The 16,263-nt window shown below is 26.4% G+C and overlaps 1 protein-coding gene across 1 annotated transcript; it reads right to left on the bottom strand.

Annotated features, from left to right (window-relative positions):
* Positions 1-7,728: 7,728 nt before the first annotated feature.
* Positions 7,729-9,710, bottom strand: LOC126837001 (E3 ubiquitin-protein ligase NRDP1-like). The gene is made up of 3 exons (XM_050570729.1): positions 9,532-9,710; positions 8,273-8,395; positions 7,729-8,213 (listed from the first exon to the last, which is right to left on the bottom strand). Exons 1-3 carry the CDS (start codon positions 9,652-9,654, stop codon positions 7,920-7,922), a joined length of 540 nt encoding a protein of 179 aa, XP_050426686.1. The 5' UTR covers positions 9,655-9,710; the 3' UTR covers positions 7,729-7,919.
* Between the last annotated feature and the right edge of the window lie 6,553 nt (positions 9,711-16,263).

Below are 16,263 nucleotides of genomic sequence, written 5' to 3'. Positions count from 1 at the left end.
TAAGTAAACCGCTTTTTACAAAATAGTATAGGGTTTATACTTTATGTAAATAAATATTATTTTTGACATATACATTTTGTGAACTCAACAGCGAGTGAAATAAATCTCCCTGTTATAAAAAACAAGTAATTTAGAACATTCTAAATACTGAAGAGTATTATAAAATAGAAGAATAAAATAAAATAGAGGAAGAAATGGTATAGCTTTATTAAATCAATGTCAATCAATATAATACATTCATTTTATTTAATTCGGTTAGCAAAGACAATTAAAAGTTTTAGATAAGTGTAGTATAATTTATGTAATAGGTATGTAAACAAATTAGGTTGACAAAATCATTTATAAATGAACTAAAATTTAAATATTCTTTAATATGTTTAGATTTTTTTACATCAGTTTATATATTTTAAAATTAATGGACTTTTGAATATTGAAATTAAATTCTGATTGGCCGATTTGAATCAGGTTACTCGAATTCAAGGTTATCCAAAATGAGTAGAAGTCCTATCGGAGGCACCAATTCGTTATCAGAACGGGCAACGTATACTACTGGTGCCCCTGGAATACATCTACATTTAAATTTTGTAATCTTATCTAAATCATAACCATCTTTATTTTTATTTAATAAATGTTTAGGCCAGTTTTGTATTTTACTGTTCAAAATTAGAGTATCCACAACACCAGTTGGACATTTACTATTATTCAATGCGGTTCTTGCAATATCCTTTAGAAAAAAAAAACGGTTAAACATATTTTTGAATATTGTATTTTATACAAAAATTACTAGTTGAGTTTTATTAGATGCAGTTGCCAAAGTACTCCACGATTTAACGGTCTTTACTTCTAGTGACTCTATCCATTCTTCAATTTTTGAAAATTGTAATGTCGGTTGCATCAAGTTTGTGGTCTAAAAAAAATTATACTGTAATTTATTTGAATAACAAATACTGACTAAGTGTAGACGGATAAAAAATATTTTACAGCCTGCATGATGTCTTGATGTCTTAACTTGGTAAGTACTTATTCATTACAGAATTTAAATATTATACAATAATATTATATTATTATAACTAAAAGTGTTATAATAACTTAAAATTTTTAAGAACTATTAAAATAATTTCAAATTAATGTGCTCTTATCCTTAATAAATGAATAGTTTAAATACGAATTTTTGAGAAATTTGCATAATATTATGTAATAGCTCTATTCTAAAATTACTTTCAGTCTATTTTTTAGATATTAAGCCCTGAAACTTCACCTAGAAGAGAGAAATAAAAATAGTTTTTATCGCCTCTAAGAGAAAGGGTTTATGTTAGTTTTTTGGTTCTTCAATTTATATATAAAATATCCATTATAATTTATTACAATGAGTATTTTCAATATTTTTTAAAATCTTTTTTGAACAAAAAAAAATAGTTTCTACTCTTTCTTGTAAAGTTAATAATAGTATTAGAAAAAAAAAACGATTAACTATTTCTTACCGTGTTTTCAATGAATTTAGATGATTTCGGTTTATCGGTCTAAAAATAATGACACCATATGATATTTGCTATTAAACATTTAATACTTTTCGAAACTTCTCCTAAAACGTTACCTACGATGTAGGTGTAGCTTTTTATAATTTAATCTATTTAACCCAAATTATTTTTTCTCTTCTCTATTTTTTTATCTTTATTAATTATCTACTTAACTGCATCCCTACCCCGGCCATCTTAAATTTTAAACTAGAATGACTTTAAAATTAATTAATTAAAAAATGGCTATCGATGAGTCACAACGTTCATCAAATTGTTTTGAGAAATTCCAAAAGAGTGTTATTATTGATTTCACCAGCTATGTGGAGTTATCATATTAAACTTACATATTGTTATGAGTATAGAATATTAAATTAGGTAGAAAAAAAAACCTATACGATGGGCCGTTAGGTTAGGTTAGCCTCACAATAGGTAGTACACGCAATTCTTCATTTTTGCAGTCCCGAAATCAGTAAGAAATGAAGTAGATTTACACCTAAAATGTTATTACATTTAAAAAGGTTTGAGATAATTTGTATAGTATGAAATTACTTAAATTTCTTATAGTAGTATAAATTATCATGTAAACTCACTATCGGTAGTACGCGCAATCATTCATTTTCGCATTCCCGAAATCAGTATGAAAAGTACTAGGTATCGATTTAAAAAATAGGTATCCAATAAAGTATATTTACACCCAAAATTGTATTAAATTTGAAACTTGTTGAGAAAACAAGTATAGTACGATTACTTTAATTTTTTATTCTAATAGTGCAAAACATTTTGTGGAGTTAAGAAAAAACATAAATTATTAATAATTTTTTTGAGAAGGTAAAAATAATAATTAAAATACATTACTCGATTATATTTACCTTTTTAAGACATTTTGTTGGTATACATCCAGAACAAGAGGCAGAACAAGAAGAAGAAGCATTCACTAAAACGGTAAAACACAACAACAAAATTATAATTTTCCAAATCATTTTTTCGTTTAGCTACTCTGAAATACCTAAATTACTAAGAAACAACTTGAAAAATAAAAATCAGAAACAGCACTGAACATTTGTTAGTTTTGGGTATTTATAACAACTTTCATGTTTGTTTTACTGAAGCCAGTTATTCCACTAACATCTGTTAACATTGTTTTACAGAAGGATACAAACATAATCTATATATTGATAAAATGAGTATTATATGTCGAGTGTAAAAAGTAAAATTGTAATGTATACAATGATATAAGGTGTATCATAAATTCACAGTAATTATTAAAAATAAATACATAAATGTATAATACACGTCTTGTTGTACTGACTTATAAATACTTGGTCCAACTAAAATTTGGTTATTACAGGGATTTAAGGAGTAAAATGAATTTTTAGTTAAAATTATTAAATAACAACATTTTCCTGTTAAAATTTGGTTGGGGCTTGGGTCAATTCATTATTTAGATCTTTCAACTAGAAATTTATCGTGTTCTTATATAATCTCGAAGTTTATGTAGGACCAATGTTATTGAACATATTTACTTAATACAAATTTAACATTTAGTTGGAACTTGGGCCAATTATTTATTTAGTTTTTCCTACTAGAAATTTATCATGTCCCTAAATTTTAAAGTATGATCAATTATTTTTAAAACCCTTACAATTAATTGTTTTGTAAACCATAATGAGTCGAACAAAATTTAAATTGATATAATGTACATTATTTATCTAATGTTATTCCTATATAAAAACAGATGTATTAAAGTATGACGCAAAAGGCAATGTTATTTGTTAAATAATAGATTGTTCATGTTTCTAAAAAACAGCAGAACCGGATAAAATATTTCGCTAGCAAAAAACAATTCTTTTTTGCTTTGTATAAAATAATTGTCCAATATTTTAAATATTCTTGATATTTTTCGAACAAAATAAATCAAAATGTTAAAATGTTATTATACAGAGGCTCTATTTAGAAAATCAATAGTGAATAAGTTTCTTATAAGGAAACCCGTTCAAATAACCTAATATATTGGGCACAAGATGTATATTATGATACCTATAAATTTAAGTAAACTAGTACATCTTCCAAAGAAACTTATACTGAGTACCAGTATGGCGGATAACATTTAAATGGATTTAATATACATTATTTAAAGAGTGTTATTAAAACTATTTAGAAACAATTTTCTTCAAGTATGACTCATAAGGCTAAAAAACATGTGAACCGTATAAAATATTTCGATAGCAATAAATAGTTTTGGTTAGAGTTGTATAAAACAATTGTCCTATATTTTAAAATATATTACTGATATTAAAATAATATTTTACAAACTAATTAATTGTAAATGTTTTTAAAAAGGAAAACTAAGAGCTACAATTATTTCAAAAAAAAAAATAGTGTTTATCATTAATAAATATGCTGGTTATGTTTAACATAAAATATATTTCATATAATTTAAATATTTTGTCCCCTTAAATTAATCATAGTTTTAGTTGGACCAACTTTGTATAATTAGAAGATTTGCTTATTTACTTTAATTAATAGTTATCACAATATACATCTTGTGCCCAATTTATTAGGTTATTTGAACGGGTTTCTTTATAAGAATCTTATTCATCAATGATCTTCTGACTTGAGGCTCTGTGTAATAATATTTTAACATGTTGATTTTTTTGCTTCGAAAAATTATCAGGAAAATTTGAGAGAATCGCTGAATCGGTTTTTTTTCCTCATAGGTGGGATTCTTCTGTTTAGTAGTATTGCTGACTGGTATATTTAATCCTATGTAAGTTTTATCATTATTATTACCTATAGGAGATAATGATAGTTTGTTCTGATATGGGGCCTAAATTTGGACGTCATATCTTATCCATTCAGAACCCTGATCTAGTGTAATTTTATGTGTATTAAGGGTATAAAACATTTCTTGTTGAACTGACTTAATAAAAATTTGGTCGAATTAAAAGTTTGGTTCTTCTAGGGGTACAAAAAACTACCCGTTGAAATAATGAATACAAATTTAACATTTAGTTGGAACTTGCGCCAATTATTTATTTAGTTTTTCCAACTAGAAATTTATCTTGTCCTTATATTATCCCAAAGTTTAAGTAGGATCAATGTTTTAAATGCATTTACTTTTAATTGTTTTGTAAACTATAATGAATCGAACAAATTTTAAATTGATATAATGTACATTATTTAACAAATGTTATTCCTATATAAAAACAGATGTATTAAAGTATGACGCAAAAGGCAATGTTATTTGTAAAACAATAGATTGTTGATGTTTTTAAAAAACAGCAAAGCCGGATAAAATATTTAGCTAGCAAAAAATAATTCTTGTGTGCTTTGTATAAAATAATTGTCCAATATTTTAAATATTCCTGATATTTTTCGAACAAAATAAATTAAAATGTTAAAATAGTATTATACAGAGCCACAATTTAGAAAATCAATAGTGAAAAAGTTTCTTATAAGGAAACCCGTGCAAATAACAAAATATAATGAGCACAAGATGTACCTTGTGATACCTAAAAATTTAAGTAAATAAGTAAATCTTCCAAATATACAAAGTAGGTCCAACCAAGACTATGGTCAATATAAGGGTATAAAACATTTCTTGTTGAACTGACCTAATAAAACTGACTTTATAAAAATTTGGTCGAATTAAAAATTTGGTTATTCTAGGGGTACAAAAAATTACTTGTTAAAATAATGAATACAAATTTAACATTTAGTTGGAATTTGCGCCAATTATTTATTTAGTTTTTCCTACTAGAAATTTATCTTGTCCCTAAATTTTCCCAAAGTTTAAGTATGATCAATTATTTTTAAAACCCTTGCAATTAATTGTTTTGTAAACCATTATTAGTCGAACAAAATTTAAATTGATATAATGTACATTATTTAACAAATGTTATTCCTATATAAAAACAGATGTATAGAAGTATGACGCAAAAGGCAATGTTATTTGTAAAATAAAAGATTGTTCATGTTTCTAAAAAACAATTCTTGTTTGCTTTGTATAAAATAATTGTCTAATATTTTTAATATTCCTGATATTTTTCGAACAAAATAAATTAAAATGTTAAAATAATGTTCTACAAAGCCTCAAGTCAAAAAATCAATAGTGAATAAGTTTCTTATAAGGAAACCCGTGCAAATAACAAAGTATAATGGCACAAGATGTACCTTGTGATACCTTTTAATTTAAATAAATAAGTAAATTTTCCAATTATAAAATGTTTTTCCAACTAAGAACATGGCCAATGTAAGAATATAAAATATTTCTTGTTGAACTGACTTAATTAAAACTTAGTCGAACTAAAAATTTGTTTATTCAAGGGGTACAAAAAACTACTCGTTGAAATAATGAATACAAATTTAACATTTAGTTGGAACTTGGGCTAATAATTTATTTAGTTTTGCCAACTAGAAATTTATCATGTCCCTAAATTTTAAAGTATGATCAATTATTTTTAAAACCATTACATTTAATTGTTTTGTAAACCATAATGAGTCGAACAAAATTTAAATTGATATAATGTACATTATTTATCTAATGTTATTCCTATATAAAAACAGATGTATTAAAGTATGACGCAAAAGGCAATGTTATTTGTAAAACAATAGATTGTTGACGTTTCTAAAAAACAGCAAAGCCGGATAAGATATTTAGCTAGCAAAAAATAATTCTTGTTTGCTTTGTATAAAATAATTGTCCAATATTTTAAATATTCCTGATATTTTTCGAACAAAATAAATTAAAATGTTAAAATAATAGTATACAGAGCCACAATTTAGAAAATCAATAGTGAAAAAGTTTCTTATAAGGAAACCCGTGCAAATAACAAAATATAATGAGCACAAGATGTACCTTGTGATACCTAAAAATTTAAGTAAATAAGTAAATCTTCCAAATATACAAAGTAGGTCCAACCAAGACTATGGTCAATATAAGGGTATAAAACATTTCTTGTTGAACTGACCTAATAAAACTGACTTTATAAAAATTTGGTCGAATTAAAAGTTTGGTTATTCTAGGGGTACAAAAAATTACTTGTTAAAATAATGAATACAAATTTAACATTTAGTTGGAACTTGCGCCAATTATTTATTTAGTTTTTCCTACTAGAAATTTATCTTGTCCCTAAATTTTCCCAAAGTTTAAGTATGATCAGTTATTTTTAAAACCCTCACAATTAATTGTTTTGTAACCATTATGAGTCGAACAAAATTTAAATTGATATAATGTACATTATTAAACAAATGTTATTCCTATATAAAAACAGATGTATTAAAGTATGACGCAAAAGGCAATTTTACTTGTAAAATAATAAATAAGATTGTTCATGTTTCTAAAAAACAGCAGAGCCGGATAAAATATTTCGCTAGCAAAAAACATTTTCTGCTTTATGTAAAATAAATGGTCAATAAATCGAATATTCTAAATTTTTCGAAAAAAATATTTCAAATTGTTAAATATTTTAGTATTCCGAACCTCACGTCAGAAAATCGTTGAAAAATAATTTTTATGCAACCTGTTATAATGTCAAAAAATATAAGGACACAAAAATAAAACTTACTGCTTAGAATAGATGAAAATGGCTTACACACGATATCAAAACTTACTAACGCAATCGTAAATGCCTCTGTATCAGAAAATAATATAATGCTTAAGTCTTTTTTGGCCTTATTAACTTACGTAAATTAGTAGCACACATATTAAAACCATTATATTATTCTCTATTACGCAATGAATTGGTCATCCAATTGTGACAAGGCATACAGGGTGATTCTTTAAAATGAACCACTCTATATCTCATAGGGTTTTATAAGAAATTAAAAATTTTTTTTTCACGTTATTGTGATATAATGTGATCTTAATTATTCACAGTTTAATTGTTCGAAGCGTTTATTTAAAAGTGATTTTTTTTTTTATATTTGTGTTTAACATGAAACATCTGTCATTACTTATCTCAGACTTCTACCACATGCCATTAAGTAAACCACTTTCTACCAATTAGTATAGGGTTTATGTAAATAAATATTATTTTTGACATGTCCTTTTTGATATCACAACGATGACAGCAAATAAATCACAATATTTATTTGCTTATTTTTTATATTTAACAGATGAATAAAATAAAATAGAGGAAGAAATGGTATAGCTTTATTAAATCAATGTCAATCAATATAATACACTAATTTTATTTAATTCGGTTAGCAAAGACAATTACAAGTTTTAGATAAGTGTAGTATAATTTATGTAATAGGTATGTAAATAAATTCGGTTTACAAACCGAATATAAATATTCTTTCTTATATAAATGAACTAAAATTTAAATATTCTTTAAAATGTTTAGATTTTTTTACATCAGTTTATATATTTTAAAATTAATGGACTTTTGAATATTGAAATTATTCTATGGTGGGCCTACTGGTGGAAGCAGGTTCCACATATGGTTCAAGGCTTGCGAAAGTGAATACAATTCCTGGGATAGCCACCGAACGGTTATCAGAATTGCCCACGTATAATATTGGTTTTTCTGGAATACGTCTACATGTCAAGTTTTTTAAAGCATTTATGTCATAATTATCTTGACGTGTATTTTTTATATGATTAGGCCAGTTACAAAATTGACTGTTCATAGAAATAACACCCGAAGCTCCACTTGGACATCCACTGCTTTCTAATCTTTTCTTTGTTTTTTTCTTAAAAAATAAAAACGGTTTAACATGTTTTCAAATAATGTATTTTATACAAAAATTACTATTTGTTCTTCAGTAGGTTCCATTATCAAATTAGTCCAATCTGTAATCTCCTGAATTTTTAGTGAAGCTATCCAATCTTCAGTACGTGAATATTTTAATTTCGGTGGTTTATTTATTGCGATCTAAAAAAAAATTAAACTGTAATTCATTTGAATAACAAATACTGACCAATTGTAGACGAATAAAACATATTTTACAGTCTGCATGATCTCTTGACGCTACGAACTTGATAAATACATACTTATCCATAACAAAGTTAATGTATCATAACAATAATTAACGTATAGTTTTGCAATTAAACGTTTAATAAAGTTAAGTAGTTATGTATCAAGTTAAAAAAAATAAATGTAGGCATATCATTGAAACGTGATTCAGCGTTAGATTAAAATGTATTAATGTAAACCTACTAATTTGTATTATGTACTTAAAAACAAAAAAAAAACAGTTACATTATTTTCCATATGGCTGTACTCGTTCGTATGTAACAAAAAATAAGCCAAAACCGTGGGGTTGGGACAGAGATGTAAAAGAATTATTACAACTAAAAGTGGTATAATAACTAAAATTTTAAAAAATATGAGAATAAATAAAAGTTAATGTGCACTTTTCTACTTTTATTGTTTTTCCCTGATAAATCAATAGTTTGAATACGAATTTTTAAGAAATTTGCATAATATGTAATAGCCCTATTCTAAAATTACCTTCAGCCTATTTTTTACATCTTAATTCCTGAAACTTCTCCTAAAACTGTACCTACGATGTAGGTGTAGCATTTTTAGTTTTTTGATAATTTGATCTATGTAACACATATATTTTTTCTCTTCTCTATTTTGAGTTTGTAAAATCGTTAGGAAAAAATAGGGCACAGCGCGGTCGGGGAGGTGACAACCAAGTTTAAAATTAAATAGGTAGAAAAAAAACTTATACGACAGGCGGGGGAATGCGAGACGACATAATATAAATTATCATGTAAACTCACTATAGGTAGTACGCGCAGTCATTTCTTTATGCAGTTCCGAAATCAACATAAAAAGTACTAGGTATCGATTTAAAAAAAAAAAGATATCCAATAAAGAAGATTTATACACAACATTTTATTAAATTTGACATTTGTTGAGAAAATATGTATAGTATGATTACTTAAATTTTTTATTCTATGAGTGCAAAACATTTTGTGCAATTTTGAAAAACCTAAATTAATTTTTATACCTACTAAAAAAAAAAAAATAACTAAACGACATTACTCGATTATATTTACCGCGTTCAAAATGTTTACACAAGGACCGAGTGGTAAACATCCAGAAGAAGAGGCAGAAGGAGAAGAAGAAGTATTCACTAAAACGTTAAAACACAACAACAAAATTATAATTTTCCAAATCATTTTTTCGTTTAGCTACTCTGAAATACCTGAATTACTAAGAAACAACTTGAAAAATAAAAATCAGAAACAGCACTGAACATTTGTTAGTTTTGGGTATTTATAACAACTTTCATGTTTGTTTTACTGAAGCCAGTTATTCTACTAACATCTGTTAACATTGTTTTACAGAAGGATACAAACATAATCTATGTATTGATAAATTGAGTATTATATGTCGAGTGTTAAATGTAAAATTGTAATGTATACAATGATATAAGGTGTATCATAAATTCACAGTAATTATTAAAACTAAATACATAAATGTATAATACACGTCTTGTTGTACTGACTTATACTTGGTCCAACTAAAATTTGGTTAACACAGGGATTAAACTAGAAATTTATCGTGTTCTTTTATAATCTCGACGTTTATGTAGGACCAATGTTATTGAACATATTTACTTAATACAAATTTAACATTTAGTTGGAACTTGGGTCAATTATTTATTTAGTTTTTCCTATTAGAAATTTATCATGTCCCTTAATTTTCCCATAGTTTAAGTAGGATCAGTTTTTTTTTTAAATCCTTAAAAATTAATTGTTTTGTAAGCCATAATGAGTCGAACAAAATTTAAATTGATATAATGTACATTATTAAGCAAATATTATTCCTATATGAAAACAGATGTATTAAAGTATGACGCAAAAGGCAATGTTATTTGTAAAACAATAGATTGTTCATGTTTCTAAAAAACAGCAGAACCGGATAAAATATTTCGCCAGCAAAAAACAATTCTTGTTTGCTTTGAATAAAATAATTGTCCAATATTTTAAATATTCCTGATATTTTTCGAACAAAATAAGTTAAAATGTTAAAATATTATTATACAGAGCCTCAATTTAGAAAATCAATAGTAAATAAGTTTCTAATAAGGAAACTCGTGCAAATAACAAAACATAATGTGCACAAGTTGTACGTTGTGATACCTATAAATTTAAGTAAATAAGTAAATCTTCCAAATATACAAAGTAGGTCCAACCAAGACTATGGTCAATATAAGGGTATAAAATATTTCTTTTTGAACTGACTTAATAAAAACTTGGTCGAACTAAAAGTTTGGTTATTCTAGGGGTACAAAAAACTACTAGTTGAAATATTGAATACAAATTTAACATTTAGTTGGAACTTGCGCCAATTATTTATTTAGTTTTTTCAACTAGAGATTTATCTTGTCCTTATATTATCCCAAAGTTTAAGTAGGATCAATGTATAAAATACATTTACAATTAATTGTTTTGTAAACCATAATGAGTCGAACAAAATTCAAATTGATATAATGTACATTATTTAACAAATGTTATTCCTTTATAAAAACAGATGTATTAAAGTATGACGCAAAAGACAATGTTATTTGTAAAATAACACAACGTTCATGTTTCTAATAAACAGCAGAGCCGGATAAAATATTTCGCTACCAAAAAACATTTTCTGCTTTATATAAAATAAATGGTCAATATATCGAATATTCCAAATTTTTCGAAAAAAAAATTTCAAATTGTTAAATATTTTAGTATTCCGAACCTCACGTCAGAAAATCGTTGAAAAATAATTTTTATGCAACCTGTTATAATGTCAAAAAATATAAGGACACAAAAATAAAACTTACTGCTTAGAATAGATGAAAATGGCTTACATACGGTATCAAAACTTACTAACGCAATCGTAAAGGCCTCTGTATCAGAAAATAATATAATGCTTAAGTCTTTTTTGGCCTTAGTAACTTACGTATATTAGTAGCAGACATATTAAAACCATTATATTATTCTATATTACGCAATGAATTGGTCATCTAATTGTGACAAGGCATACAGGGTGATTCTTTAAAATGAACCACTCTATATCTCATAGGGTTTTATAAGAAATTACAATTTTTTTTTCACGTTATTTTGATATAATGTGATTTTAATTTTTACCATTTTTATTGTTTTTCCCCTACTCCCAACTTGTTTTGACAGCAACTTTTGAATTTTGAATGGTAACATTTGTATTTTATTAACTTTTTACATTGAGAATAATATACTAAAAACGTTGACTGGTCGATAACCAGTTTTGGATAACTATTTTTAAATTTATAAACGTTTTAAAGTTAGGATGGGAGGGGAAGTGCGGTTGGGAAATGCGCGCAGAAAAAAATTACACTTCACCATTCCTCTTGCTCTAAACTTGAAACTTCAATATCTTCAAAAATAATTATCCATAACTGATTATCGTCCAAACAAAATGTATATAAATATATTACTTATATATTTTTTAGCTTCGATGCGGAGCCGACAAGGTATTGTTTTTACAATTATGTGTTTTTATTTTTTATTTTTGTGTCTGGACCCACGATATCTCGTAAACCGCTTAACCGATTTTTTTGTGTAGCAACTCTATGGAGCAGAAATCATATCTGAAAGGTACTTAACCATGTTAAAAATTAAAAAAAGTCTCCCCTTCCCCATTAAAATTGAGAAAGCTTCTAAACAATTTACAAATTTTTTAACTTAAAATTACGATGCTCCATAACTTTTTTAAAAATAGTCAAAAATGATCCAAATTTATATGAATTGTTCTTCAAACATAGTACTAGTGGTCCCACAATATCTTCTAAACCGCTATAACTGGTTTGAACATACTATCCCCAGATTGGTATCGAAGCGTTTATTTAAAAGTGATTTTTTTATATTTGTGTTTAACATGAAACATCTGTCATTACTTATCTCAAATTTCTAGCACATGCCATTATGTAAGCCACTTTCTACCAATTAGTTATGTTATGTATATGTAAATAAATATTATTTTTGACATGCACTATTTGAGATCACAAAGATGACAGCAAATAAATCACAATATTTATTTGCTTATTTTATATATTTAACAGATGAACTCATCTTCAGTAGCCCATCTATAAACATAGTTAGCCATATTTTTTTTAATATTTGTATTTAACAAAACTCATCCGTCATCACTTATCTCTGACTTCTAGCACATGTCAATAAGTAAACAGCTTTTTACAAACTAGTATAGGGTTTATGTAAATAAATATTATTTTTGACAAATACATTTTGTGAACTCAACAGTGAGTGAAATAAATCTCCCTGTTATAAAAAACAAGTAGTTTAGAACATTCTAAATACTGAAGAGTATTATAAAATAGAAGAATAAAATAAAATAGAGGAAGAAATTGTATAGCTTTATTAAATCAATGTCAATCAATATAATACATTCATTTTATTTAATTCGGTTAGCAAAGACAATTAAAAGTTTTAGATAAGTGTAGTATAATTTATGTAATAGGTATGTAAGCAAATTAGGTTTACAAAATCATTTATAAATCAACTAAAATGTAATTATTGTTTAAAACGTTTAGATTTTTTTCAATATCGGTATATATATTTTTTAATTTTTGTTTTTTTTAATGGCGAAATTGAATTCTGCTGGACCGGTTCCTCGAGTACAAGGCTATCGAAAATGAATAATAGTCCTGTCGGTGGCACCAATTCGTTATCAGAACGGGCCACGTATACTACTGGTGCTCCTGGAATACTTCTACATGTCAATTTTTTCATATTATCTATGTCATAACCATCATTACGTCTATTTTTTAAATGATTTGTCCAGTTACGTAAATCACTGTTATAAAGAAGAATATCCACAATACCACTTGGACATCCACTCTTAGTCAAAGCATCCCTTGTGGAACTCTTAAAAAAAAAAATAAAACGGTTAAACATGTTTTTAAATGATGTATTTTATACCAAAATTACTATTTGATCATCATTAGGATTTTGTGTCAAAGTAGTCCAATCTGTAATGGTTTTTACTTCTAGTGAATTTGTCCAAACTTCAACACGCTTAAATGTTACCGGTGGTTCGGTCTAAAAAAAAAATTAATTAATTTGAAAATTAAACACTGACTAAGTATGGCCGGATAAAAAATATTTTACAGTCTGCATGTTCTCTTAACGTTAAAAACTTGATAAGTAAACGTATAGTTTTATATTTTAACATTTAAGAAAGTTAAGTTTGCATCAACTTTAAAATAATTCTTATAGGCGTATCTTTAAAATGTGATCCAGTGTTAATTTAGAGTGTATTAAACTAGTACCAACTAATTTTTATTATGTACTTGAAAAAAAAAAAAATTACAGTAAATCCAAAATGGCTTGAGGAATTTATCCAATCTCCAATAAATTTAAATAGATCCGGTGCTTCACTCTGAAAAAAAAAATAAACGGTAATGAATTAGAAAAACAAATACTGACTAAGTGCGGACGGAAAATTGTTTTTTACAGTCAGCATGTTCTCTTAACGCTGATAGCTTAATAAGCACTTATTCATTACAGTAGGGGTTGGATCACGTGGGGATGGATTATTTTAATAGGATGTCAGAGGTCGGTTTGAATTACGATTGAAAGTTATATAACTATTATGATTATAGGGACTATGAGACTATTTTCAATTTAAATGTAATTTTCTACTTTTATTGTTTTTCCTTAATAAATTAATAGTTTGAATACAAATTTTTCAGAAAATAACATATTTTGTTATAGCTCCGTTCTTTTATTACTTTCAGTCTATTTTTTAGATCTTAAGCTCTGAAACTTCTCCTAAAACTTTACCTACGATGTCGGTGTAGCGTTTTTGGTTTTTTGATAATTCAATCTATGCAACACAGATATTTTTTTCTCTTTTTTATGTTGAAAAAAAAATCAGGCCACAGTGGGTTTGAGGTCTTGTAGTGATGGGGAGGTTGTCATCAAATTTACAATTTTAAACGGGATGTAGGTAGTGTAGTATCTGCATTAAACACCTACTTAACCGCACCCCACCGTCAGCCGTCTTACATTTTAAACTAGAATGAATGTGTATAAAAAATAAAACAAAATAGTGTTATTATTGATTTAATAAGCTATGTGTAGTTATCATTTTGGAAAACTATACATATTGGTACGAGTATAGACTATTCAATTAAGTAAAAAAAAACCTACACGATGGACGGTTAGGTGAGTTAGTGTACTACCTCACTATAGGTAGTACACGCAATTATTCATTTTTGCAGTCCCGAAATCAGTAAGAAATGATCTATCGATTTAAAAAAAAAATGGTATCCAATAAAGTAGATTTACAACTAAATGTTATTACATTTTTTAAAATGTTTGAGATAATTTGTATAGTATGATAAAATAACTTAAATTGTTTATTCTTAGAATGCAAAACATTTTTTGGAATAATTATAAACATACTATTTATTCAGTACCTGCTAAAAAAAATATATAAAAGACATTAATCGATTATATTTACCTGGCTTGAGGAATTTGAACTAGATGGGTTACCGCCACCGGCGTTTACTAAAACGGTAAAACATGGCAACACAAATATAATTTTCCAATTCATTTTTTCGTTTATCTACTGTGAAAATCTACCTGTAACACTAAGAAACAACTTGACAAAAAAAATCAGAAACAGCACTGAACATTTGTTAGTTTTAGATATTTATAATAGTTTTCATGTTTATTTTACTGTAACCACTAACCAGCTATTCTAATAACATCCGTTAACATTGTATTTCAGAAGTATAAAAACATAAACTATGTATTGACTAAATGAGTATTATATGTCGAGTGTTAAAAGTAAAATTGGAATGAATAAAATGGTACAAGATGTATATTTGGTTTTCATATTGTTTTTATACAGCGTGATTGAAAATTTTCACGATTTTTTTTGTTTTTACCCCCTCCCAAATTAGTTTTTTTTGATAGCAACTTTTAAAACTTAAATGGTAACGCATATATTTAATTAACTTTTTTAATTGAGAATAATGTACTAAACATTTAGACTGATCGAGAACCGGTTTTCAATAACTATTTTTGAAGTTATTGAAATTTCAAGTTTATGGCAGGAGGAAAGGTAGAGTTCTGAAGGGAGAGGAAGTGCGGTTGGGAAATGCTCGCAGAAAAAAATGATACTACACTCCATCTTTCCTTCTGCCTTAAACTTGAGACTTTAAATTGTTTCCCTATATTTACCATAGTTTAAGAGTAAAAAGATACGAAATAAATATTTTATGTTTTAGACAGATGATTCATTAAGGAGAAAACACTATTTTTTTTAGAAATAATTGTAATTTTTAGTTTTCCTTTTTGAAACACTAACAATTAACAAATTTGGAAAATATTATCTGTCGAATAACATTTAAATGGATATAATATACATTATTTAACAAATGTTATGAAAATTATACAAACACAGATTTATTTATGACGCATAATGTAATGTTATTTGTAAAATAATAGAATGTTCATGTTTATAAAAAACACCAGAGCCGGATAAAATATTTCGCTAGCAAAAAACAATGCTTGTTGGCTTTGTGTAAAATAATTGTCCAATATTTCAAATATTCCTGATATTTTTCGAATCAAATATATCAAAATGTTAAAATATTATTATACAGAGCCTCAAGTCAGAAAATCATTGATAAATAATGTTTTTATAAAAAAACCCGAGCAAACAACAAAATGTAATAGGTACATGATGTACCTTGTGATGCCTATAACTTAAGCAACATTCCTCTAAATACAATACTA

The sequence above is a fragment of the Adelges cooleyi genome, unplaced genomic scaffold (genome assembly GCF_023614345.1).
Source record: "Adelges cooleyi isolate 19-005CV unplaced genomic scaffold, UGA_ACOO_1.1 ACOO_flye_CR_arks_rails_tigmint_CR_PRNA_10, whole genome shotgun sequence".
Classification (NCBI taxonomy): domain Eukaryota; kingdom Metazoa; phylum Arthropoda; class Insecta; order Hemiptera; family Adelgidae; genus Adelges; species Adelges cooleyi.
The sequence above is the reverse complement of the archived record's forward strand: the minus strand, read 5'-3'. Positions and strand labels throughout refer to the sequence as shown.

Coding starts and splice junctions, on each gene's coding strand:
- LOC126837001 (XM_050570729.1), bottom strand. CDS start 9,654: ATGATTTGGAAAATTATAATTTTGTTGTTGTGTTTTAACGTTTTAGTG. Junction 8,396..9,531: donor GTGTAAACATTTTGAACGCG/GTAAATATAATC, acceptor ATTTTTTTTTAG/ATCGCAATAAATAAACCACC. Junction 8,214..8,272: donor AACCTACTGAAGAACAAATA/GTAATTTTTGTA, acceptor TTATTTTTTAAG/AAAAAAACAAAGAAAAGATT.